The sequence below is a fragment of the Parasteatoda tepidariorum genome, chromosome 8 (assembly GCF_982258835.1).
Source record: "Parasteatoda tepidariorum strain Cologne lab strain chromosome 8, Ptep-v5.0, whole genome shotgun sequence".
Lineage (NCBI taxonomy): Eukaryota > Metazoa > Arthropoda > Arachnida > Araneae > Theridiidae > Parasteatoda > Parasteatoda tepidariorum.
The window spans coordinates 8,379,309-8,405,140 of NC_141762.1; the positions used below are offsets into that span (position 1 = coordinate 8,379,309).

The 25,832-nt window shown below is 30.9% G+C and overlaps 2 protein-coding genes across 2 annotated transcripts; both read left to right on the forward strand.

The window, feature by feature from the left end:
• Positions 1-711: 711 nt before the first annotated feature.
• Positions 712-10,141, forward strand: LOC107456573 (uncharacterized). The gene is made up of 4 exons (XM_087149398.1): positions 712-1,270; positions 1,771-3,404; positions 7,259-7,481; positions 7,525-10,141. Exons 2-4 carry the CDS (start codon positions 2,412-2,414, stop codon positions 8,652-8,654), a joined length of 2,346 nt encoding a protein of 781 aa, XP_087005524.1. The 5' UTR covers positions 712-1,270; positions 1,771-2,411; the 3' UTR covers positions 8,655-10,141.
• A 4,635-nt stretch (positions 10,142-14,776) lies between these two features.
• On the forward strand, positions 14,777-18,903 carry LOC107456574 (inositol polyphosphate-4-phosphatase type I A). The gene has a single exon (XM_016074481.5). The coding sequence runs from the start codon at positions 15,131-15,133 to the stop codon at positions 18,197-18,199; it is 3,069 nt and encodes a 1,022-aa protein (XP_015929967.2). The 5' UTR covers positions 14,777-15,130; the 3' UTR covers positions 18,200-18,903.
• Positions 18,904-25,832: the final 6,929 nt, after the last annotated feature.

Sequence of the window (25,832 nt, forward strand, 5' to 3'; positions counted from 1 at the left end):
TATGTCCCTAAATACATCATTTAGTAAAAACTACCCCAATAATAAAACAATGAAAGACTCAGATAACATTTGATAGATTTATTATGGTGCTCTTTTATATTAACTTAGTTAAATTTACTTCAATGTGATATGCAAGTCTACAGTTACCACATTACTATGTAAGCTCAATCATAGTAGTCAAATGTTTTTATCATAGAAATACAATAGGGATTATAACAAATCTAAAAATTTCAATAATTTCATCTTTATAAGTATCATAATTTAAGAATCTACATACGGTTAAATAATCTTTTAAAGAAAAGTAACTATAATGTCAATATACCATCATTTACAATTAATAACCTTTCAATTGTAAATGATGGTACATTGACACCTTTTAAAACCATATAATTACCATTTATTATATTTTCTACACACATAAAAGAAATAGAACATAAAATAATACTCTTTTATTAACAGACATTTTATATTATATTACATTTCCTATTTTATCAAAGATAAAATAGGAAAACAAATATGCAACTAAGCCTAACTCAGTAACGTGGAAATCTTTAACTACTTTATCACAGATAATTAGAATTATAAAATGTCGTAAACGTTTCAAAATACATTGATACAATATTATAAACAGAAAAAAATTATTTAAACAATTAACTTACTTTATTTAATGAATCATAAATAAAGAGCTTAGAGCAATCCAAGCTACACTTAATTACACATGTAAGCAACAAACTATGTATACCTCCGCGCAATCTCTTCAACAGGGTTACTTTTCGAAATTATTTGGTGAAAATTAAATTCTAGCCAAGCATTTCAAGCGCATGCGCAGTTGCTCAGCCGGTTGTACCCACAGACATAAGTCATCGACTTATCTACAAACAGTTAAACAAAAAACAAAAAAAAACGAAAAAAACACGTTTTCGGGTGAGATTCCAAAAAATGTCGGTACTTTTGTTTTATTAACACTGATATTTGCATTTCTAAATTTGTATCACTAAATGTGAGTTTTTGTTATAAAAGATATATTATCATGCTGTAATATTTAAGCTACTTATAACAAAAAATGTTAGCAATTAAAAGTGATTTGCATTTATAAAGTATAAATATACCCTTGGACAGAAATTATGAGAATATTTATAGAAAATATTTATTAAATTCGTTTCAACAAGAGTATTTTATTTTATGGTGCTATCTCCTGTATATTGTAAAAAAGTCTCATTATCAACTGAGTGAAGAAAAGGCATCTAAAGTTGAAAATATTTTAGTAAAAGTGAGTAGAATTGATGCTGCTTAAGTAATTAGGTACATTAAAATGAAGTTACTTATTATGCTTGTTCTAGTATTTAAAATCTGAGCTATTTATGCACTCTATGTTGAGTATTTATATACTAAATTTTAATTAAGGAAATAAAAGAAATGGCAATAACAAGAGTTATTAAAAGAATATTATTTTAAGTTGCTGTTCTTAAACAAAGTATTCTTTTTAGCCGCTTACGCAATAATTTCATGAATTCACTAAGATTAAATTTGACATGTTGAAATGGGTCCATTTGCTTATGAATTTAACACTGAGTTTGTTTTTTTTATATATTTATAAAGTCAACTTCTTAGAACAAAGAAACTTTTAGGTGAAATCTTTCATGTATTCTGTGCACTGAACCTGTTGACATAATTTAAATATTGATTCAAAATGTTTATTCACACCTAAAATATTCTATACATTATATCAAGGCACATATTTTAATTGTTTATTAATTTTTTTCTTTTCAGAATTGCATTTCCTTACTTGGATACAATTGCATTGCCAGTATCTTATGACACTTGGTGTTTACCTAAGATATTAGTTAAGAAAAGGCTGCCTGACTTCTTTCTACTCCCACTGTGAAAAGTTGAAGAAAGGCATTTACATTGTTATTAGACTATAATATTGATTGGTATTTAAATGTGATGTTTAATTGTTATTCATTTATTACATTGTATAACTTATATGTATTGATAGTAACTTAAATACTTTTAATGCCTAATTGCTGATAACTTAAATACTTCTTTTGGAATACCCAATCAACAGGAAAATATTGTAGAATTTTTGTTGTAGCTTTTTCAAAAAGTTTTCTAAAACAGAAATAGGAACTAAAATCAAACTTAGTACACACGTATAAAACCTTATAATTACACCTCATATAAATATCTTCATTAAGATAATTAAACTATACAAAGGTTATTGAGATGTAGCAGTCAGCATGAGTTAAAAAGACAGAACGTGCCTAAAACTCATACAGAAAAGAATCTTCATTTTTTTAGAGTATGTGGTACAGTTTTTTTTTTCGCAGAAGGAACATGTAACTAGACACAGTCACACTCGTACTTTGGAGCAACTTAATTCTTATAGTGTGTGCAATAAGAAAGTTTCAATGAAGATGAATTTAAATCAACATGATAACACACACACTATTCAAAATCTTTATTCTTGTGACATATGTAACAAAAGTTTTTCACAAGAGAGAACATTGTCTACACACAGATGTGTTCACACGGGTGAAAAACCTTATTCTTGTAGTGTATGTAACAAGAGTTTTTCACGAAAACAGATTTTAACTAAGCACACACTCACTCATGCTTGTGCAAAACCCCATTATTGTCTCATATGTAAAAACGGTTTTTCAACGAAGGCGGAATTGTTAGATCATAGTCATGTTCATACTGGTGAAAAACATTATTCTTGTAGTGTATGTGAGAAGAAATTTTCAAGTAATAGGTGTTTAACTTGTCACCTTCGCACACACACTGGTGAAAAGCCATATACTTGTGACATATGTCAAAAAAGTTTTGCAACAAGAAGTGAATGGTCTGTGCACAGTCGTGTTCATACGGGTAAGAAACCTTATTCTTGTAGTGCATGTGATAGGAAATTTTCAATTAAGATTAATTTAACTCGTCACTTTCGCACACACACTGGTGAAAAGCCTTATACTTGTGGCTTATGTCATAAAAGTTTTGCAGCAGGAAGTGAACTGACTAAACACAGTCGTGTTCATACAGGTGAAAGACCTTATTCTTGTAGTGTATGTGAGAAGAAATTTTCAAGTAATAGGAGTTTAACTTGTCACCTTCGCACACACACTGGTGAAAAGCCATATACTTGTGGCTTATGTCAAAAAAGTTTTGCAACAAGAAATGTACTGTCTGTGCACAGTCGTGTTCATACAGGTGAGAAACCTCACCCTTGTAGTCAATGTGGTAAGAAATTTTCAAGGAAGGTGGAATTAGCTCGTCACTTTCGCACACACACTGGTGAAAAGGCTTATACTTGTAGTGTGTGTAATAAGTGTTTTTCGCAGAGATCACATTTGACTCGACACATTAACACTCATACTGGTAAAAAAACTATATTCTTGTCCCATATGTAATAAAAGTTTTTCACATAACATTACATTGCGTGTGCATAGTTGTCTTCATACTGGTGAGAAACCTTAATCTTCTAATGTATATAACAGGAGTTTTTCAACAAAGACTGTACTAATTTATCACAGTCGCATTCATTCAAGGAAAGAACCTTATTTTTCTAAGACACATTTAGAAATCTTTTACTGAAATTTACCCTATCTGTCATAAGTTTTGTTTATATTGCTAAGTGTAAAAATTTGTTATAAAAGATTTTACATTATAGTGGTTTAGCTGTTCACAACTATTTTTATTGTGCTTCAAATTCTTATTCTTGTTTGCATAAAGAGTTTTGTGAAGATTTTAATAAAACTGTTACAAAGTAAAAATAGTCACTGCTGGAGAATATTATTTTTTTTAGTTGGCTCAATGAGACACAATTGATATGAGGCTTAGAGATGTAACAAATTGTGATTAGCCCACATACTGAATTTTCTACTTCTTGGAAGTGGTGTAGTTTGAAAAGAATAGCAGGCCAAGTGTCTACAAGTTTCAATATACTATTTATTAGGTAATTCTTAAAGGTATAGAATGTCTCATTGCAGTTAATTGAATATGTCAGTGAAAGATATTTCTATCGAAGATATCTATTTTTCGTATTAAAGATTGCAAAAATATTAATTTTAGAAGTTTAACTCCGAATATGAGTTTTTTTTTTATATTGAAAATTTATTTGAACTGATATAAATTCTAGATTCAAAATTTTGAACTGGGAAAACTTGAGATTAGAAAATAAATATGTTTAGAGACTGAGGTGTTGGTAGGCGCAAGCTCTAACATTTTCTTTGAAAAGTGTTGTGTGCCCAATAGTCAATAGCATTCGCCACTGGGCAAGATTCGTCACTATGTACAAAGCAAATGTAGTTCGTTTTCGGGTGAGATTCCAAAGGATGTCAACACTTTTATTTTTTATAAACACTAGTATTTGTATTTGAAACTAAATTTGAATTTTTGTTATAAAAGATATATTTTGTTATAAAAGATATATTTAAGCTGTTTATAACAAGAAATATTAGCAATTAAAAGTGATTTACATTTATAAAGAATGAATATACCCTTGGACGAAAAGTATGAGAATATTTATAGAAAATATTTATTAAAATCGTTTCAACAAGAGTATTATTTTTTTTTATGGGGCTATCTTCTGTATATTGTAAAAAAGTCTCATTATCAATTGAGTGAAGAATAGTCATCTAAAGTTGAAAATATTTTAGTAAAAGTGAACAGAATTGATGCTGCTTAAGTAATTAGGTACTTTATAATAGAGTTACTTATTATTCTTGTTCTAGTATTTAAAATCTGAGCTATTTATGCACTGTATGTTGATATTTGTATACGAAATTTTAATTTGGGAAATAAAAAAAAGGAATAAGAGTTATTAAAAAAATATTATTTTAAGTTGCTATTCTTAAACAAAATATTCTTTTTAGCTGCATATACAATAATTTCATGAATTTTTCCACATGAATGCTGCTAAGATTAAATTTGACATGCTGAAATGGGTCCATTTGCTTCTGAACTTAACACTGAGTTTTTTTTTTATATATTCTAATTTATTCAAAAGTCATTGCACTTTTAAGTGCTTTTTACTGAATTTTTTTTTATTGCATCTTCCTAATGTTAGATAATATCTTTTTGCTATGAGGTATTCAGAAAAAGTATGCCATTTCTTACTTATCAGCTTGTTTTACGTATAAGTCATTGAGTTTGGCACTTATTTCCTAAAAGTCACCTTCTTTGAACAAAGAAACATTTAGGTGAAATCTTTCATGTATTCTGTGCGCTGTACCTGTTGACATAATTTAAATATTGATTCGAAATGTTTATTCATGCTTAAAATATTCTATACATTATACCAAGCAGGGTTCGTGATTTTTTTGATTTTCTTAAAAAAAAATCGGATTATTTTGATTTTAATCGGATTTTTTTATTTAAATCAGATTTTTTTGATTTCTATTCAAAAACACTATAAGAGCTTTAATTTATGATTAAAAAAAACCTTATAAATGTTTAATCAAAATTAAATTAATATTGAAACTATATTATAACAATATTTTAGAAGCTCTAACTTACTAAAATAATTTTTCATTATAATGCATAGCGACCATTTTGATACAAGGGCATGATTGAAATTAAAAGACAAGATAAAATAGATAATTTAAAGAATACTACTTTAACTAGTAACACAAAGTTTCAATTAGCACACCATAATTTTAATTTAAAATTGTGATCTCTTTTTTTTTCCCTCATGATTTATAAAATGGCAAAATAAATGCAACAGATTGTGTTTATAAATGTTGTCATTCATCAAAAAATAAATATTCAATCTATAAATTTTTATGTTAAAATATTCATTTTTAATCCTATATCAAAATACATAAGTTAAGCTAAAAAACATTTTAAAAAAATCTATGTACTCATTGGAATTTTTTTCACATAAGAAAATCTGATAATTTCAAAGATACCGTAAACATATTATAAGAAGAAAAAAAAATACCAGTTAATAAACCCTACTGCTTCAAATAGACTTTGTAAGGGAAGAATGACACTATATCAGGAAAAAATATCTGAACTCGGCTTCTTTTTTTTTCTTTCTATTTTTGGCATATTAAGGTAATTTCTTTTTAATATTACCTCGAGCTTTAGAAACGTAGAAATTTCCATCAATAAACTATAATGTAGATTTGAATTCCATGCTTTTTTAATCAAAAGGTAGAATTTTAATTAACATTTGCTTATTTTTCTTTCTGAAAAAAAATCATGTTTATTTACTTTCTACAGCTATGCAAGTCTATATTAAGACAGCATTAAATATTTACTTTAATCTGTACTTTCAATGTTAAGAATCAAAAGATTTTTAAACGTGTAATTTCAAATGTGTTTAACACACTCCAAGAAAGAAAGTAATTTCGTTAACTAAAATTAATTACTACAGCAATTTATTTAAAATAAATTTTAAAACTAAGAAAAGAAAATAATAAAAGTATCAATATTTAACGCACTGTTTTTTAACTTTTAAAATCAATATAATATATATATATATAAATTAGTTGATTTAAATCAAAGATTTTTTTAAAAAAATCATTTGATTTTAATCATGATTTAAATCGTGATTTAAATCAAGCTGATTTAAATCAACGAACCCTGATACCAAGGCACATATTTTAATTGTTTATTAGGTTTTTTTTTCTTTTCAGAATTGCATTTCCTTACTTGGATACAATTGCATTGCCAGTATCTTATGACACTTGGTGTTTACCTAAGATATTAGTTAAGAAAAGGCTGCCTGACTTTTTTAAGCTAGTTTCAACTGCCTCTGAAAAGTTGAAGAAAGGCATTTACATGCCTTTAGACTATAATATTGATTGGTATTTAAATGTGATGTTTGATTGTTAATCATTTATTACATTGTATAACTTAAATGTATTGAAAATAGCTTAAATATGTTTCATACTTAATTACTGATAACTTAAATACTTCTTTTGGAATATTTTAATGTAATGTGTAGTAGTTTTTACTTTCATCAGTTACTCAATCAACAGAATTTTTTTTGTAGCTTTTCCAAAAAAAAAAAAATTAAGTCTAAAACAGCAATCTGAAGTAAAACAGTAATAGAAACTAAAATCTAACTCAGTACTTATCCTTACCTTATCCTTACACCTCATATAAATATCTTCAATAAGATAATTAGCTATACAAAGGTTATTGGGACGTAACAGCCAGTATGAGTTAAAAAGACAGAACGTGCCTAAAACTCATACAGAAAAGAATCTTTAATTTTTTAGAATGTAGTATAGTTTTTTGTTTTTTTTCACAGAAGGAACATGTAACTAGACATAGTCACACTCGTACTTCGGAGCAACTTTATTCTTATAGTGTGTGTAATAAGAAAGTTTCAATGAAGATGAATTTAAATCAACATGATAGCACACCCACTATTCAAAATCTTTATTCTTGTGACATATGTAATAAAAGTTTTTCCCAAGAGAGAACATTGTCTACGCACAGATGTGTTCATACGGGTGAAAAACCTTATTGTTGTAGTGTATGTAACAAGAGTTTTTCACGAAAACAGATTTTAACTAAGCACACACTCACTCATGCTTGTGCAAAAGCCCATTATTGTCTCATATGTAAAAAAAGGTTTTTCAGCAAAGGCGGAACTGTTAGTGCATAGTTGTGTTCATACGGGTGAAAAACCTTATTCTTGTAGTGTATGTGAGAAGAAATTTTCAAGTAATAGGAGTTTAACTTGTCACCTTCGCACACACACTGGTGAAAAGCCATATACTTGTAACATATGTCAAAAAAGTTTTGCAACAAGAAGTGAACGGTCTGTGCACGGTCGTGTTCATGCGGGTGAGAAACCTTATTCTTGTAGTGTATGTAATAAGAAACTTTCAAGTAACAGGAATTTGACTCATCACTTTCGCACACACACTGGTGAAAAGCCTTATACTTGTGACTTATGTAATAAAAGTTTTGCGACAGGAAGTGAACTGTCTGTGCACAGTCGCACTCATGCTGGTGAAAAACCTTATTCTTGTAGTATATGTAATAAAAAATTTTCATGTAAAAGAAGTTTAACTCGACACTTTCGCACACACACTGGTGAAAAGCCTTATACTTGTGATTTATGTAATAAAAGTTTTGCAACAGGAAGTGAACTGTCTGTGCACAATCATGTTCATACTGGGGAAAAACCTCATTCTTGTAGTTTATGTAATAAGAGTTTTTCACAGAGACAGTATTTAATTGTACATGCTCGCACACATACTGGTGAAAAACCTTTTTCTTGTGACATATGTAACAAAAGGTTTTCAATCAGACATAATCTCTCCAGGCACAGACGTGTTCATACTGGTGAAAAACCTTATTCTTGTGACATATGTAATAAAGGTTTTTCACGAAGGCAAATATTGTCAATGCACAGACGTGTCCATACTGGTGAATCGCCTTTTACTTGCAGTGAATGTAATAAAAGTTTTTCAAGTAAGTCAAATCTAACTGTGCACAGCCGTACTCATATAGGAGAGAAACCTTATTCTTGTTGTGTATGTGATAAGAAATTTTCAAGTAAGTGGAATTTAACTTATCACTTTCGCACACACACTGGTGAAAAGCCTTATACTTGTGACTTATGTAATGAAAGTTTTTCATATAAGAGTAATTTGCATGCGCATAGTCGTGTTCATACTGGCGAGAAACCTTAGTCTTCTAATGAATGTGGCTTATGTAGTAAAAGTTTTGCAACAGGAAGTGAACTGTCTGTGCACAGTCATGATCATACGGGGTGAGAAATCTTGTTCTTGTAGTGTATATAATAAGAGTTTATCACGAAAACGGATTTTCTACACACACTCACTCATATTCGTGCAAAACCCTATTCTTGTCTCATATGTAAAAAAAATTTTTCAACAAAGGCGGTGCTGTCTGTGCATAGTGGTGAGAAACCTTATTCTTGTAGTGTGTGTAATAAGAGTTTTTCTCATAAACAGAAATTAGCTGTACTTGCTCGCCCACATACTGGTGAAAAACTGATTCTTGTGACTTGTGTAAAAAAAGGTTTTCATTGTGACATAATCTCTCCTAGTACAGTCATGTTCATACTGGTGAAAATCCCTATTCTTGTCGTGTGTGTAATAAGAGTTTTTCGCAGAAATCAAATTTAACTTGACACATTAGCACTTACTGGTAAAAAACTATATTTTTGCCTCATGTGTAATAAAAGTTTTTCACATAGGAGTACATTGCCTGTGCATAATCGTGTTCATACTGACGAGAAACCTTATTTTTCTAAGACAAATTTGTCATAAAAGATTTTACATCATAGGGGTTAAAGTTATTTTTGTTGTGCTTCAAATTCTTATTCTTGTTATTTTATTTGCATAAAGAGTTTGGTGAAGATTCTAATAAAACTATTATATATAAAGTAAAAATAGTCACTGCTGGAAAAACTTATTATTTTAGTTGGCTCTATCAGGGTGCATAGCGTTTTTAAAAAGTGCTTAAAGGTGCTTATTTTTGTTTTTTAAAAGTCCTTAAAGGGGCTTTTTTCATTGTGTGTTTTTAAAAAGTGCTTAATTTTCCCTTTTTCAAAATGAGATTTTTCCTATACTATGTTGATTTTCGCTTCAAATCCTGCAAAAAGACACTGTTCACATTGTCCTATTCAATGCTTTCATAATTAATTCAACCCCAATCTATTTCGGCGTATCACCAGCTCGTAGCGTATAAAAACGCCATTCGTTTTATACGATTCAAAATTTCTGGATTTTTGACAATTGTCAAAAACAATGATAAAAGTTTTTTCTTTTCTTTTTGACATGACGGTAAACAAGATAAAACCTTCGATTGTCAAAAACTTTCCAACCCTGCCTAATTATGATTTTTTTTTAAAGTGCTTAAAAATAGCTTTTGAGTGCTTGAAAAGTGCTTAAGAGGTGTTTATTTCCCCACCTAGCTTCAGATCAATGGGCACCAGCTTGTCTGGGAAGTGAAGGCAGCCTGAGTGCAGTGCTGACCACATTCTTGCAAGCCGCAATCATGTCATTGGTCTCGAAATTGTAAAGCCTTAACCTCTGTGTTCCCCTCAGTCCATAATGGATTGTTACAGGACTGCTTTTGCTTTACATATAATATGGTTAAAATATGAGATATTAAAATTGTAAAAGAATAATAAAATTTTAATCTGATTCTATTTGTTCTGAAAAGAATTACTTGTAATTTTTTTTCTTCGATTTAGCAATCTGTCGCACATTTATAGTTCATTTCTGTATTGTTATGTTGATTTTAAAGTATATAAGACTATTGAAATTACCTATGGGCAATGGAAGCAATAAATTTAAAATTAAACAAATAAAGTTATTATAAAAAAAAAGTCATAAGTAAAGTAGTTTTAAGTCATTAGTCAACAAGGTAAGTAAAAGTGAGACTAGTTGGGACACTTTTTTACAAATTAGTAAAAAAAAAAAAAACATGTTTAATAAAATTTTTAACTTATGAAGAATTTTTAACAATTATTTGTATGAATACATGCATTCTGGTATATATCTGAAATAACAAAGTTGTTTACTTTTACCATAATATTTTTTTAAAAGCTGTTTTTGTTTACACTACATGAGGCTTGTGTGGGCAAACTTATATTCAATAATCTACCCGTCAGAAAGATATACTATATATAGCCAAAATGAAATCGATTTTAATCTATGCTTCATTGCAGAATATATATTGACATAATTATTTAAAACACTAATTCTTAATATAGAACTTCACTGTACCAAAAAGGACATTTTGAAAGCAAATCAATACATTGAAAAAATCAGTATATTCAATTTCAATTATATAAAAGCACAGAACTAATTATAAGTTAAATCAATTTTAAAAACCATTGTCCAAATGCATATTATTGAATGATACTATTTTCCTAACTAGAGCAAAGAAAACAACTTGCAAAAAAGAAGACTGTAGCTTTCGCTGATATTCTGTTTTAGTTTAATGTATGTCAAAATTTTTTCATTAGTTCATCTATATTGACTTTTATTCTCTTATAAAAATTGATGAAATATCTTTAAATTTTCTGAAAACCCTTAAAGAGGGAATTAATATATGTATTGAGATTGAAACCACTAATTGCAAAGGTATACTATTGTACAAAATCCTTCTAATTTAGATAATAAATAACATTAAATTATTGCATTTGTAACCAATTAATATTTCTTCCCCTGGAAGATGAATAGCGTCAGTGTGAATTCATTCACCCACCAAGACTTTCATAAAACTACTGAACAATACATTAATACCAACGAGTAAGATCAGAGCCGTTTTTAGGGATGGGCCCAGGGCCCCGAGTTTTGATGGGGGCCACGAAAAGTCTAAAATCTCATTGAAATAATTGTTTTTCCTTTAAAATTCTAACTCATTTATTATTTATAACTTAAGAGGGCCCCCAGATCCAACTATTTTTCTTCTTTTTTTAAAGTTTTATTCGGAGCTAGGGCCCTCTGAAGCCCATAATGCATATTTTTTTCTTTTTTACACTGTCGGACGCTTTTAAAAATCTAATCGAAGTGTTTACAAATATAAAATAGTTGTTACTCTTTTCTTTTCTAACCAAAAGAGCAATAAAACAGTCTGTCCACTGATGAAAATATCCCCACTTTCTTAGCTACCACCCACAGAGTTGTGAAATAGCCTCCTCTCTTTACACTGTGGGGAAACGTTTTTAACTTCTTTATATTGCCTTGGGCTCTTTTTTCCTAACTTTGGAAATATCAGATATCCACAAAAACATCCTTTCGTCTGATTTCTTGTCATAAATTGCTAGGAACAAAAAATTTCTAGGGCTGCAAACAAGAGAAGGGTCTTCTTTGGGTCATTCTGTCTTGAGATTTCCTTTGTGTCACATACGTTATCGTTAAATCGGGACTTGTTCAATTTAAATGTTTCTTTCATAAAAAATTTAGATATTTTTTCTAATTTATTATAAAAGCTTTTTTTTCCCCTTTAATCATCCTAAGTGTTTCAACTAGCTTAATTGTTTAATTTCTTAATTATTGTATTTGATTTTATTTTCAAAATTAATCGTACATGAATCCGTGAACTAGGATTTTCTATATCAAATTTTCGTAGGATATTAAGAAATAAATTTTTCACCTTTGGAGGTAAGCCTTTATTAAATCAACTTTGGTTGTGGTTAGGGAAAACATGGAAGGTTCGCGCAGCTTTTTATTGATACATTTTTTAACGCAATCTAATAGCTTATAATATTTGCCCCATGTTTATTTTTTACAATCATCAATCTTTTAAGAGCTAAAAGACTGGGTTAAACCTTTTTACTAAAGGGTAATTTGACGCACTTTGTTCTGAAGGTTGAGTATTTAAAGAACCAACAAAGCAATTAGTAAGTGTATAAAAAATTTGATACTTTTGTTTAAAGAAACATCAAATCTAATAGTTATTTACTGATGAAAAGTAAGAAATCTGAAGCAACATTGTTAAAATAAATATTAAAGTTGATTCAATAATTTGAGCTATATGGGGAGAAATATATCTTTTTTATTTAGTTTTTTATTTTCAATATTTTGTGATTTTTCTTTTATTTATTTAAATGGCGGGCCACTATTCAATTCCCTCTTTGACATGCCGGACTGCCAAAATTCTTTATTTAGTCTATTCTGGATGAAATTGAGATAACAAATGTGATTTTATTTTAATTTTACTTACTGTTAATAGACAGAAACAACATATGATTTTGTTTGATAGAGCACTGAAATCAAATTATCATCAGCTAAACAAATGCTTAAGCATGAGAAAAAAATTGTTTAAACCTCCTGTATGACCAAATTTTCCATGTTTCCCCTAAATATAAAATATGTTTAATTTTTTGAAAAAAAAAAACATATTTTTTTGCAAAATTGAAGAAGAAAAAAACACATGTCTAAGAGTTTTACATAAAAAACATATCTGAAAATTTTCAACAAAATCAAGAATGCCAAGTGTCCAAATAACTTAATTTATTAAATTTTTAAAAGGAAATAAATAAAAAATACACAAGGCAGGTGTGTATATCTGGGGCTGATGATTACGAAATCTAACACAAAACTGTGAGATCGTGGGTTCTATTCCAGCTGATGATAGTTTTTAATTATTATTTCTTAATACTGAAATTTTTTCCTTCTTATTTTTCTTAAAGTATGCATGTTAAAAACTAATAATTTAACAATTATTTAAAAAACGAGAAGGCTCCGCCCCCTGTTCATGTTGCTCACTAACCCTCGTGGTTGCTTCTCATTAATCATTGCAGGTTAAGAGGAAAAACGGTTTATTTCCATTTTTTTTTCTACAAAAATTACGATTGAATTGCCATTTACATTTTAAAGATGATAAAATTTAAGCAAATCAATAAAATTGAAAAACTGGTATATCCCGCAGAATTATTACTCAATGAAGATGGACTCAAGGGATAGAGCATTCTCCTCCAAATAGGTGCACCGAGTTCGACTCCTAGTGATGGCTGGTCGACATGAATTCCACTCCCGGCTTATACAGACCACTGTGCTGACGTAAAATATCCTCAGTGGTAGACGGATCATAGGTTAGAGTCCCCTTGCTATCAGACTAATCGTGGGAGGCTTTCGTGGTTTTCCTCTCCATGTAACTCAAATGCGGGCAAGTTCAATCAAAACGTCCTCCACGAAGACAAAAATTTCTCCCAATACTTGATCCTGGAGTTCTCTTGTCTGCTGGATTGGGTTCAAAATTATAAGGCTACGGAGTTGAACATTAGTAGTCGTAAACTCGAAATCGGGTGGGCTGTTCAATGACTGTTTTTATAAAAATAAACTAATAATTTGGCCCCGATAGCTTGGTTGGTTGGGTTATGAACTCGTGTTCGTGAGAATAGGAGTTCGAATTCACCCGGCCGAATAATACCGAAGTATAAAATGGTGACTGGTGCATGTTAAACCTGTCGGGGTCACAAACTCCACCAAGTTCTTGTTACAATTCAATACTTCTGGGTATTGAATTGTTTTGAGAACTTGAATACTGATCCAGGAGTTCCCTTGTCTTCTGGATTGGTTTTAAAATTACAAGGCTACGTAGTTAAACATTGGTAATAGTGATCTCAAAATTGAGTAAGTTTTTCAACGGTGATTATGAAAAAAATAAATAAATAAAACTAATAATCAAATTATATTTTCTTGCATTCTTTCCAACTCCTATTTTCTACACACCTTCATAATTTCATGTTTCTAAGTCTTGTAGATTTTCAGCAGCAAAGCAAAATGTAACGCAAAGGAAAAAAGAATTGAGAAAAATGCTCGCAAAAAATCATTTAAAATTGCAAATAACATGTACATATGTTAAAAATTTATATAAAAAAAATCAAGCATTATTTGCCCAGGAGAATAAATTGAGACAATTAGGCATAGATGACCTGCATAAAATAGTGGAAAACAATAATCTTTAAGATACATTTCCAAACATTGACATTTCATTTCGAATTATTTTGTCACTCATGATAACTAATTGTAGTAGCGAACGTTCATTCTCCAGACTAAAATTAATAAAAAAAATGAGTTAAGAAATAGTATGACTCAAGAAAGATTGAGTCATTTTTCAATTATGAGTATTGAATATGATGTCTTACTAGAAACTGATTTTGATGTGATAGAAGACTACGCCTCTCAAAAAGCGCGAAAAGGATTGTTACCTTAAATTTTTGATAAAAATAACGTATATTAGCTTTTATAATTAACTTATATGTTTTTTACTCTTAAAAGAAGATAATAAAAGCGGCTCTGAGTAAGATTAATACTCTTCTGTGAAACCGCCTTAAAAGCTATGTTTTTCCTTGAAAATAAGATTAAAAATTTGCGTTGCAAAAGCAGTTGCGTTTAAGCAAGTTGCACGTGCAAATGTGCCTATTGATGTGCGATGCCGCATGCAAGTCACCTGCAGTGTGAATCCTCCAGAAAATATTACGCGTCTTTGCTTCCAGCATCATCAAGTTAACAGCAAGCTGTAAGCATGCTGTCAACTCGATTCGAATGTAACTCGCCTTCTTGCACCTCTCTCAAACCAAAACAAATTTCTGTCAAAAAGTTACAATAATTATTCAACAGAAGTAATGTTTTCATTTTTATCAATTTTTTTAATTAGATATATCCCACTATAAGATTTCACAATGCGTTTTAATTCCAAAGAAATCATAGCGGTTGCTACGCAACCATCTTATAAGTTTGATAAAGAAGGCGTTCTGTATGTGAGAGAGAAACATGACGGCTTGTTCCGACGTAGTGACGTATTTTCGCAAAGATGGTGCAGGCTTAGAGGAAATCTACTGTTTTTCTACAAAACGAAAGATCAATGCTCGGAGCCAGCTATTTTGTTTGTTTTGGAAGAATGTCAAATTCGCCTAGATGCGAACTCAGACATTCCTTTTTCGTTCAGTTTAATTTTTCAATATGATGGTTCCATTCAGCAGCTTGGAGCAACGTCAGAAGAAGAGAGAGACTCGTGGATTCAAACACTACATATGGCGAGTTTTGATTATATGCGCTTGCAACTCTCATCTTTGAAAGAAAAGCTGAAAATAAGAAAAGAAAATGAAACCAATTTATCTTACCCAACTTCCAGAACTCAAAGAAGTTTCACTATAGGATGTAACTACGATTCGAACCAGTATGAACCTTTCATGGAGTTAAGTTTGTCTTGCGACAACCTAATGTGTGATGGTGATGGCCTACCCCCTAGCCCATATATTTCTGTGTGTATAAATAATTTACCATCTACAAAATGGACCAAATTTACACAAACTGAGATAGTGGAAAAATCTAGCAATCCTTGTTTTTTTACGACAGTCACTTTTGTTAAGGGCGAAGTGACAGACTCTACACGCATTAAACTTTCTGTTTACGATGTTAAAGAAAGGGTGACTTGTACTAGTACTTTACTCGGTGAATCTGTATTTACATTAGACACTCTTTTACAAAACCCATATCGTACTCTCAGGCTTACATTGGTGTCTCCATCTTGCTTGAGTGTAGGTTTCATTTCCATATCTGCTCGAGAAATGAGTAATACAAAGCAAAGAAACGCTTGGCTGTTATTGGCCGAAGAAGAGTCTCTGTGGTCAAAAGTCGAGAGACCTCGGAGTTATTCTTTGCCGTCTAGACTGCATTCTCAAGTTGGAATACCTGTGTTAGGTTTGTTGAAAACATTGTCTAGTAATTTTTCTACTCAAACCTATCGTTTTCATACTGGTCTCGGTGCAGAACTCCATGTGCACGAAATCATGTCGGAAAGCAAGTTATCATTTACTATCCCCCTTATGCTTCTAAATCTGTGGATTAACGAAGAAAAACGGTTAATGGAAACGAGTTTCCGTATTAAAGAACTTTCGTCTGAGTGGCAACAGAAATTTTTGGCCGCGATGGATGGTCACCATAGACTTATTAGTCACTATACAGAGGTGATTGATTTTTTGTCAAAACAAAAAGCATCATCCTTTAAGCCTTCAAATATGAAAAAAGAAACAAATTTTGAATTTGTACCAGTAAATCTTCATGTGCAGAGAATGTGGGTACAGAATATGACTACCCGCAAAACTGGGGTTTACGATGTTATAACGGTCGGAGCCTTTTCCGCTTATTCTCGACGTTTTCGTCAAGGGGGGCTTCTTAAGCTTTTAAATCAGTTGAAGAGTTATTACCCTTCATTTGGCAATGACAATGGGTGTGCCATTTTAGGCCCTGATCCGATATCACGCTCTGCTGAAGCAATCATGAGAATTGAGCAACTTCAGGATGAAATAGAATCTGACTTGCAGAAGCTGATTATTATGTGTAATCAGGCATGTAAATCTAGCATGCAAACTATTCTCAATTCTCTCAGCAGTAAAGGAGATCAGCTGCGAAGGATATGTATTCCCCACCTAGTGGAAGAAGCTTTTTCTTTGTGGGATTCGATTAAGTCTGACACTCCTTCTATTGATGCAGATCAAGTGGTTAATTCATCTCAGGAGGATCTAAAAAAAGACGGTTTAAATTCAAGTAAAAGCAATTGTGCTATTAATATGGAAGAAATGGAGCCCTTAGAACTGACTCACTTGAACATTAAAGCAAGTATTCTGTGTATGTCTAGCAAAGTTCAATCTCTTTTTTCTGGAAGTAAATCTGATGATGGAGAGGAAGGCTCTTGGTCTAATGAAATAATGCCTAGTGTCAGAAAGTTACGCCAAGCTATCCAATGCCTTTTAAAAACTGCACAATTGACATACAGCATAATTTCACTCAAGGAATCTACCAAATGTATGCCGATGAGTCAAAAAGTCCGACATCGAAGAGATATCGTTTTTTCCCAAGCTTTGACTAGCGTGTTAACTGGCATAATGACTAGACTGTGGTGCCGTACCCCCGATCCCATGTTCATCCACATGCTTCGAACTGTGGGAGTTTTGTGTGATTTTGAAGGATTACTTAGTTGCTATGGTGATGAAATGGGCTGCCTGGAAGATATGGTGGTTGGAATAGATGACCTCCGTAGAGTTCTTTTTTGGCTGGAACCATCTACTGCTTCTGAGAGTCCTCAGCCACGCATTGAAGGAAGTCGATTATTTTTATATGTGTTTATACCAGCTCCGCAATCTATAATCAACATGCTTCCTGCAGAACAACAAAACGGATGTCGTTTTACAGTGAGTTCGGTCTTTTTTAACATCGGCATCAATGAACGAGCTACTCTGGCAGAAAAGTTTGGTGACACGTCCTTACAGGAAAAAATTAATCAAGATAGTTTTAGTTTGCTGAAGGATTTTTTCTCCAGATTTCAGAGGACTGCAAAAATGGAAAAAAGCCATGGTTTTCATTTTGCAGAAAACTACATCATTGAATTGCTAGATCAGCTTCACGCTCAAGTTTATGCAAAAAAGAGTAAAAACGTGGACATATTGCACATATCTTCGGAAATTTGCAAGCACTTGGGTGGAATAAGGTTTACGAGTTGCAAGAGTGGCAAGGATCGGACATCCATGTCCGTCACGTTAGAGCAAGTTGTGGTATTAATCAAAGATTTCAATCTTAACGAGAAAGAGATGACTAGAGTTCTAGAATGCATGCGTTGTGAAGGAACTCGGCGAGAAAATACTCTAAAAAATATTGGTATTAAGAAATATCATTTCAATAGTCTACAATTGATGACTCTGCCAAAGCTCTACAGACCACCACATGGGACTTATGGGAATGTTGAGTCATAACCTTTACACAGGAACCTGCCTGTTCCTGTGTAAAGGTTGGGAAAGGCTCCTGTGTAAAAGGTTAGTAACCTTACACAGGAACCTATTCGTGCACATGAAATGTGCCTACAATTCCTTATATCTTTGATATATCACATTTTTTGATGTTGTTATTTGTAACATATATATTGTATATCATTATTATAAATTTATTAATCAGGTTTTATTTAATCTTATTTAAACAAAGCTGTCCTAAGAGCGGGGCAAGCAGGACCTGCCCCGCTCATATGACATTGCTTAGGCCACTGCACCGGTGATGTTGAAAATGTTTTTTTTTTTTAACAATTATGATTTGTTCTAATACTAATGTTCTAAAATATATAGAAAATAATTTGATGTTGGAATATCATTTCAATAAATTGCCAAAACTCTAAAGGTCACCACATAGTACTTATGGAAATGTTAAGTCATATACTTTTATAATCCTACTTATAGAAATGTGCCAACAATTTCTTATCTTTGATATTTTCTGCTGTTGTTATTTATAACATGTGTATTGTACATAAAATTTATAAATTTTCTTTATTTAATTTTATTGCAAGTGAAAAGGATTGGGCGATGCATTTAGCCGATGGCCCTTATTTCTAGGACTGTGGCCCACTCCCCTGTATTGGTGAGATTGAAGAATTTTTTTAATAAATAATTATGAAAATTAGTAACAGAAAGTTGCAAATTTTATTTTCTATTCTCTCATATGGATGAAAAATAGGGAGTAATTTTACGCTTATTGAGACAATGCAGAAAAACACTCCATACAAATCCAATTCTAGAATTAAAATTTAGATTATTACATGGACTCTTAAACACACAATTGATCATTCCCAAGGGCAACATTGTGTTAAAATCTAAAAATTAAGTGATAGTATAAAATTGGAAGGAAAAATTGTTCATTTTTAGGCATGGAATGAAATTTAATAAAATAAATAATATTTTAATAATAATGTGAATCATCATTCAAAGTGAAACATTTTCTTTTAGGCTGTGAAGAAAGAAAATATTTATAAGTTTCCATAAAATCTTGTGATGGTTCTGTCTTGTAACTTAGTATAAGTTAACTTTTTTTTAATTTTAAACCCAGTATAAATTAACTTTTTTTAACTTAGTTGTGATAGTGTTATTTTGCCATTTGGTGCCATTATTATTATTTCATGTAGCATTTGTGTTAAATTTTTGAATAAATCGAGTTTTAGTAAATTGATATATGGTTAAAAATATTGCCAAACTATTATTGGTGTCAGTCATACTTAGTTAATTGTGGTATTATGGTAATAGGTAGGGGAGAGGGGGGTACATTTCAACATGGGGCACCTTTCAACAGCTAGAATTTCTCCCTTCTAATATTGCTTAATGATTGGCCAATATGCCAGCCGATAAGCTTTAATTATGCATAACAGCTGACATTTAGTTTTTAGTTCTTTCTTTTTACCACTGTTGTTTTATTCTATAGAACAAGTTTTAACATTCCAAAAGTAAAAATACAGTTCTGATTTTGAAACTGTTTATCAACCAGTAATCTTTTAATAAGGTAAGTGATATTTATTCATCCACTAGTTTATTTAATTCTGCTTCTAACTGTATTATTTATTAGCAATAACTATTTTTCTAAAGTGGTTGGTAACACTTTAACCAAAATATCTGTACCAGGGGCAGATTTCAACAGAGCTTAGGGGGCACATTTCAACAGTGTTGAAAGGTGCCCCAGGCTTTTTTTTTTTTTTTTTTTTGTTAAGTAATCTTGAAGAAGTCATTAGTGCAAAAACACTACGGTTGTTACATTTAAAAACTTTGAAAAAGATGTGAATGTGTTTAAGAAAGCATATTTAATAAATTTTTTTTCAATTATACTAAATTTTTTTAAAAGCTTAAAATCAAGATTCAGTTCAATGCATTGTTGTTGAAAATAGAATTTATGAAAAATTTATTTAAAGAAATTTATTAAAAGAATCAATAAAATAATTTTTTTAGAATTTTATAAAAATATTCAAGACAATTTGATTTAGAATAAAAATAATTTTAGGAAAATTAAAAAGTTTACGATGTAACATTATATTAAATAGAATGCTCAATCCTGTTATTTTGCCTTCTTATAGTTTATGAAAATGGTGCGAACATACAAAAAAAGCGCACTAAACCAGAAGTTGGTGAAGAAAACATTGAAAAAGCAATGGAAGCTGTCAGAAATAGTGCATCTTTAAAAACAGCAGCTGACTTATTTGGAATGGACTTTTCAGCTTTATTCTATAGATTTAAAAAAAGGAAGTCAAATAATTGTTTGGTTGATGAAACCAAACAATGTACAACTAACACAAAATGCTATAGTTCTAAATGCACAAGCCAACAAGTTTTTGATGTCCAGCAAGAAACCCTGCTTTGTGAATACATAATTGCATGTTCAATTCTCAATTATGGTTTAACTTACAGACAAGTTCGACAACTTGCCTATGATTACGCAAAGCGTCTCAACTCTAAAATTCCAAGTAGTTGGGACAAAAATAAAACGTCTGGAATTGACTGGGTTAAAGGTTTTATGAAGCGTCATCCACAGCTTACTTTAAGAAAGCCGGAAAACACCAGCCTCGCAACAGCTACAGCTTTTAATAAAGAAAATGTCGAAGAATTTTTCAACAATTATGAGAGAGCTCTTACTTCTGCTCATTTTACAGTTGATCAAATGTATAACTTAGATGAAACTGGAGTTTTAACAGTTGTTCAAGCTCCGAATGTTGTTGCCAAGCTAGGAGCTCGTCAGGTAGGACAGGTAGTTTCTGGCGAGCGTGGAAACATGATTACCATGTGCATGATAATCAATGCTTTAGAAAGTACTGTTCATCCTGTATTTGTTTTTCCGAGGGCAAGGTTCCATGACTCTGTTATTTGGGGCACCACTAGAGAGTTTAGGTTTAGTTAACAGTCCCTAAAGTGGATATATGACTGGACTTCTTTTTCTCGAGGTTCTCAAGCATATTAAAAAGCACACCCGATGCTCAACAGAAAATAAAATACTTTTGGTGGTGGACAATCATGAAAGCCACTGTACACTGGATTCTGTGCTGTTTGCTAAGGATAATGGTATTGTGCTAGTCACCCTTCCTCCGCATTGTTCTCATCGTCTCCAGCCTTTGGATGTTGGAGTCGTAGGGCCTTTCAAATCTAAGTTGAGAGTAGCACAAAATGATTGGATGGTATACAATCCAGGTAAGACTATTAGCATACATAACTTGGCCCCAATAGCAAATACTGCATATACTTTATCATTTCCAAACAAAAACATCACTGCAGGTTTCCAAAAAACTGGAATCTGGCCCTTTTCACGTTCCATTTTTACTGACGAAGACTTGGAACCTTCTTCTGTAACAGTTTTGCAGGCTTCTATTAATTCTAGAGAAGTTCTTAGTGTGGATCAAACCGTTGAAGAAAGGTTTAAAATAGATAGTCTCCCAAGTACTAGTAAAGAAAATCATAATTTTTGTACACCAACAAGGTCAACTGAAAGTAAACCTAATGAGCCTACGTTAATAACACCTGTAGATGTGAGACCTTACCCTAAATCTATTACAATGGCTAAAAAAAGAGGTAGGAAAAAGGGAAAGTCCAAAATATTGACTGAAACACCCGAGAAAAACCGCATTCAAGAAGAAACTATTCGAAGATTGGAAAAGAAGAGGAAATCAGTCTCAAATGAAATTAAGCTCAAGTTAAAACCATCAAAAAAATTGTTATTTGTTGAATCTTCTGAAAGTGAGTATGCATATGACATTTCTGTAAGCAAAGAATCACAATGTGAAGATTTTTTGACGCCTTCCATTACAGATATTGAAGAACATATGGATTTTGAGATATCTGATGATACAATAATCGAGGTTAACGACTTTGTTCTTGTTGAGTTTTGTGGAAGAAAAAAAAAGTTCTATTTGTAGGAAAAATTGAAGAGATAGAAGAAGACAGCTATAAAGTAAATTTTATGAGAAAGAAGGAAGATTCTTGGAAATTTTATTTTCCAGAAAAAGAGGATATCAGTAGTATAGAAAGAAGTGACATTAAAATAAAACTGCCTCAACCAAGTTTAAGCGGAGGAACAGCTCGAGCTGTATTTTTCGTGACATTCTCTATAAACTTTGATTTAATTAAAGACAAAATAATGTAGAAAAATCCTAAATCAATCCAATATGTTTATTCATTATTATTATTTCATGAATAAAGTTAATTTTCCAAAATGTATGATATTGTAACATTCTCTTCAATTGTTGAAATGTGCCCCACCACCCGTTGAAAACTGCCCCCCAGGAGGGGCAGATTTCAACAAAATACATGGTTCACTAAATGTTTAAAATTAGGTATTTTGTCTTTGGCTGAGACCTTTGGAAAAAATTGAGAAGTTACCTCAAATATCAATCCAGTAAATAAAAATTAGAACTTAGATTTTTGAAACAATAAAACTTCCCAAATAATTCTTTAGCGAAAAATGTTGAAAGGTGCCCCCCTCTCCCCTACCTAATGTAATAGGTCGTGTGGTAATAAGGTTTTGCAATGGAAAAGTTCCAATTTTCAAATTTCTTCGATGTTAAAAGAATCTCCAAAAGTACTGTCCTAAGAATAACTGTGATTTTTGTTGAGGAAAGGTTTGAAATGTAAGAAAAAAACTGATGTTTTCAATTACTGTTAAGAGGGCAAAACCGGGGTGCTAAAAAATAAAAATAATTTTTTTTCTTCATATCGTATTACTACTTATGTTTTAAAAATAAAACATTCGTATGTAGATTTATTATTATTTTTTAAAATTTTAATGTATTCACTACTTTACTTCAGTAATTTTACTCATACTTTAATGTTTATGCACTTGAAATGTACCTTTTATGAAAAGTACCTTGGTTTTGATTTTCTGACTAACCTTGAAGGCGTTGGATAATCAGGGTTCTACTCTAAATTTAAATTAATAACCAGTTAACAAATAATATTAAAATGCAGAGAAGTTACTGCAATGATATAATGACAATTTATGCTATTTTTCAAATTATACTATAATAAAGTAAAAATAATACTGTTATATAATGATAATTATTTAAACAATTTACATTGGTCCTTCTATTTTAATATTGCAGAGCCAAAAAAAAATCTGAGTTCTGTAAGGCTGTTTTTTGAAGGCTCTGTCCTAATATGAAATGGTGCTTTTTTGCAAATAGTATGCTACTTTTATAACTGCTGGGAGTTTGCAACTGTTACTTATGACTGTTAGGTCAAGTTTAACCTATCTAAAACCAGCGCTGTCTACGCTTATCTTGAAAATGATACAAAACCATTTAAGAGACCATATGTAGTCACATGGCACAAAAACATGTGGAGAACAGTCATAGTTTTGTGAAAATGAAAAGGATTTGTGGTCTAATTGTTTGATATTTAAAAACTTACTCCAATGCTGCATTACCTGGTCTCATAAAAAATTGCAAAAACTGAGAATAAGGTAGTGATTTTGATAATTTTCATCTAGGTGGAAAAATGTTGCCGATTATCCGCACTGCTCGAGACCGAGCATGGTTCAGATAATGAGAAGTTCGGATGATTGGAAGGTTGTTTAAAATCTAATGTAAATGATTATTATTTATGCACAAACTTCCCTTCGCACCTTTTGTAGGCTTAGAACTGGCAGTACTATCTAAAATAGCTTTGGCGTGTTTAAGAGTTTTTTTTTTTCAATTTTTAAATATTTTTAATTAATTTTTTTTGAAAACTTTTTTCTTCATTTTGAATTATTTTTTATCATATTTCAGTTTTTTATAATTTTTTTTGTCCCTTTCTAACTTTACGACATTTTTCATTATTTTCCATTGCAAAAGAAATCCAGCAAAGATTTCGTTTCAAAGAAGATACGTTTTTTTTTTTTTTTTTTTTTTTTTTTTGAGCAGCCATATATCCCTTATTCTGTTTAAATAAATCAACTGAACTGGATCAACATCATTTTGACGTTCTAGCCAATTCATTGCAAAATCTAACGAATTGCATGCTTCTATATGAGAAGGTCCACTATTTTGAACTTGATCACCTACTTCTCCCTCTTTGTCTGTTGAGTTCCGATTTTTGTTCAAAATTTCAGCAACAATTTCATCATTTTCATCTGAAATATCTACTGGTTCAGAAACTTCAGTTTCCTTTTTTTTTTTTCTGTTAAGAATATTATTCCAAGATTTAAGATTCCAAGCACTGTAATCACTAATCATTAACCATAAATGACCACTACCCATTCCCCAATTATAGAACTTCAGCACTTATCTATTCATAAACTCCTTCTGCATTCCAACCATTGTAGACTATCAAAATGAAGCTCGCATTCTTGGAAGATAATTTTCTGATGTAAAGGGGTGTGTAGGTTTAACTGTATCACAATACATGTATGGCTACTATAAGAAAACTGCTAAAAAGGTTGTAAATTAAATATGGTCTTTGGATGTAGGGGATATTATTTATTCTTCTTAATTTAGAAAAATTGTCAGTAGGTTAAAAAGTATTCTAAACTTAAATAGAAGAAAGAATTCAGACATAGTTTGGATAATTGGAAGTTCGGATAATCGGCGCTGTACTGTATATATATATATATATTATATAGTTTAAAATCATCACATTGCTTCAAGTGTATAGCACTGAGGCTTTTTTTTTTATTTTCCTTGGTGACAGAGCTTCGAAAAACAGCATTGTATAGTCCAAGCAATTAAAGTTATATGGACTTCAAAATGGCTGTTTTGTTGAGTTGCATTTAATGTTTATTTGTTATTTACTTATGTTTTGTGTTAATATTATATTGTAAGAACAAATGTTTATTATTAGAGCTATTTGGAATCATCATAATGACTTCATTTGATATATTTTCAACTTAATATTACCATTTTTCTATTTTAAGTATTTAGTTCTTATTAAAAATTGATTGAAGTTTTGTTAGCATATAACAGACCATTTGCACAATAAAACAACTATGTATTATGAAAAGGACTTCCTGATTTAGTTAAGAGTTGCAAAATTTTCCACAATATTCTTATTTTTAACTGCTTGATGAAGGAAGGCATGATTGTTCTTATTCTTCAAATGGTGTTTTAAGAAGTGCTAATAAATATGCATGTATTTTTCTCCAGTTTGTTTTCTTCAATATTTTTTTATTGCAAATTCTGACTTATATTGAGGATTACTTATTGTCTGATATTTTTTGATCAAAATCGATCACTGCTACCAGGCAATTTCTTTTAACTACTTAAAAATTACCATTTAAAATTAAACATAGCCTGTTTTAAATAGGACTAATATAAGAGGAATGCCCCTTTTATTAAATTTTCCTGTTAGTCTACCTCTACATAGTATAAAATTGTTAATTAATGACTACATTGGTGTGACTGCAGTCTATGCTCTTTAGTTCTCCCCCTCCCCCATTAGCATGTCCCTTCTTTTGTAACGTCCACTACATTCACAAGTCCTGTTTGCTGTTCCATAAACGCAATGTTATTTTAACGTCGATTAGAACTTCCAATATAAATACCGAAATTGTGTTTAATGTTTTTTTTTTTTTAAATTATTTAAAAATTTCTCAAAAAACAGGTGCTAGACATTTTTGCAC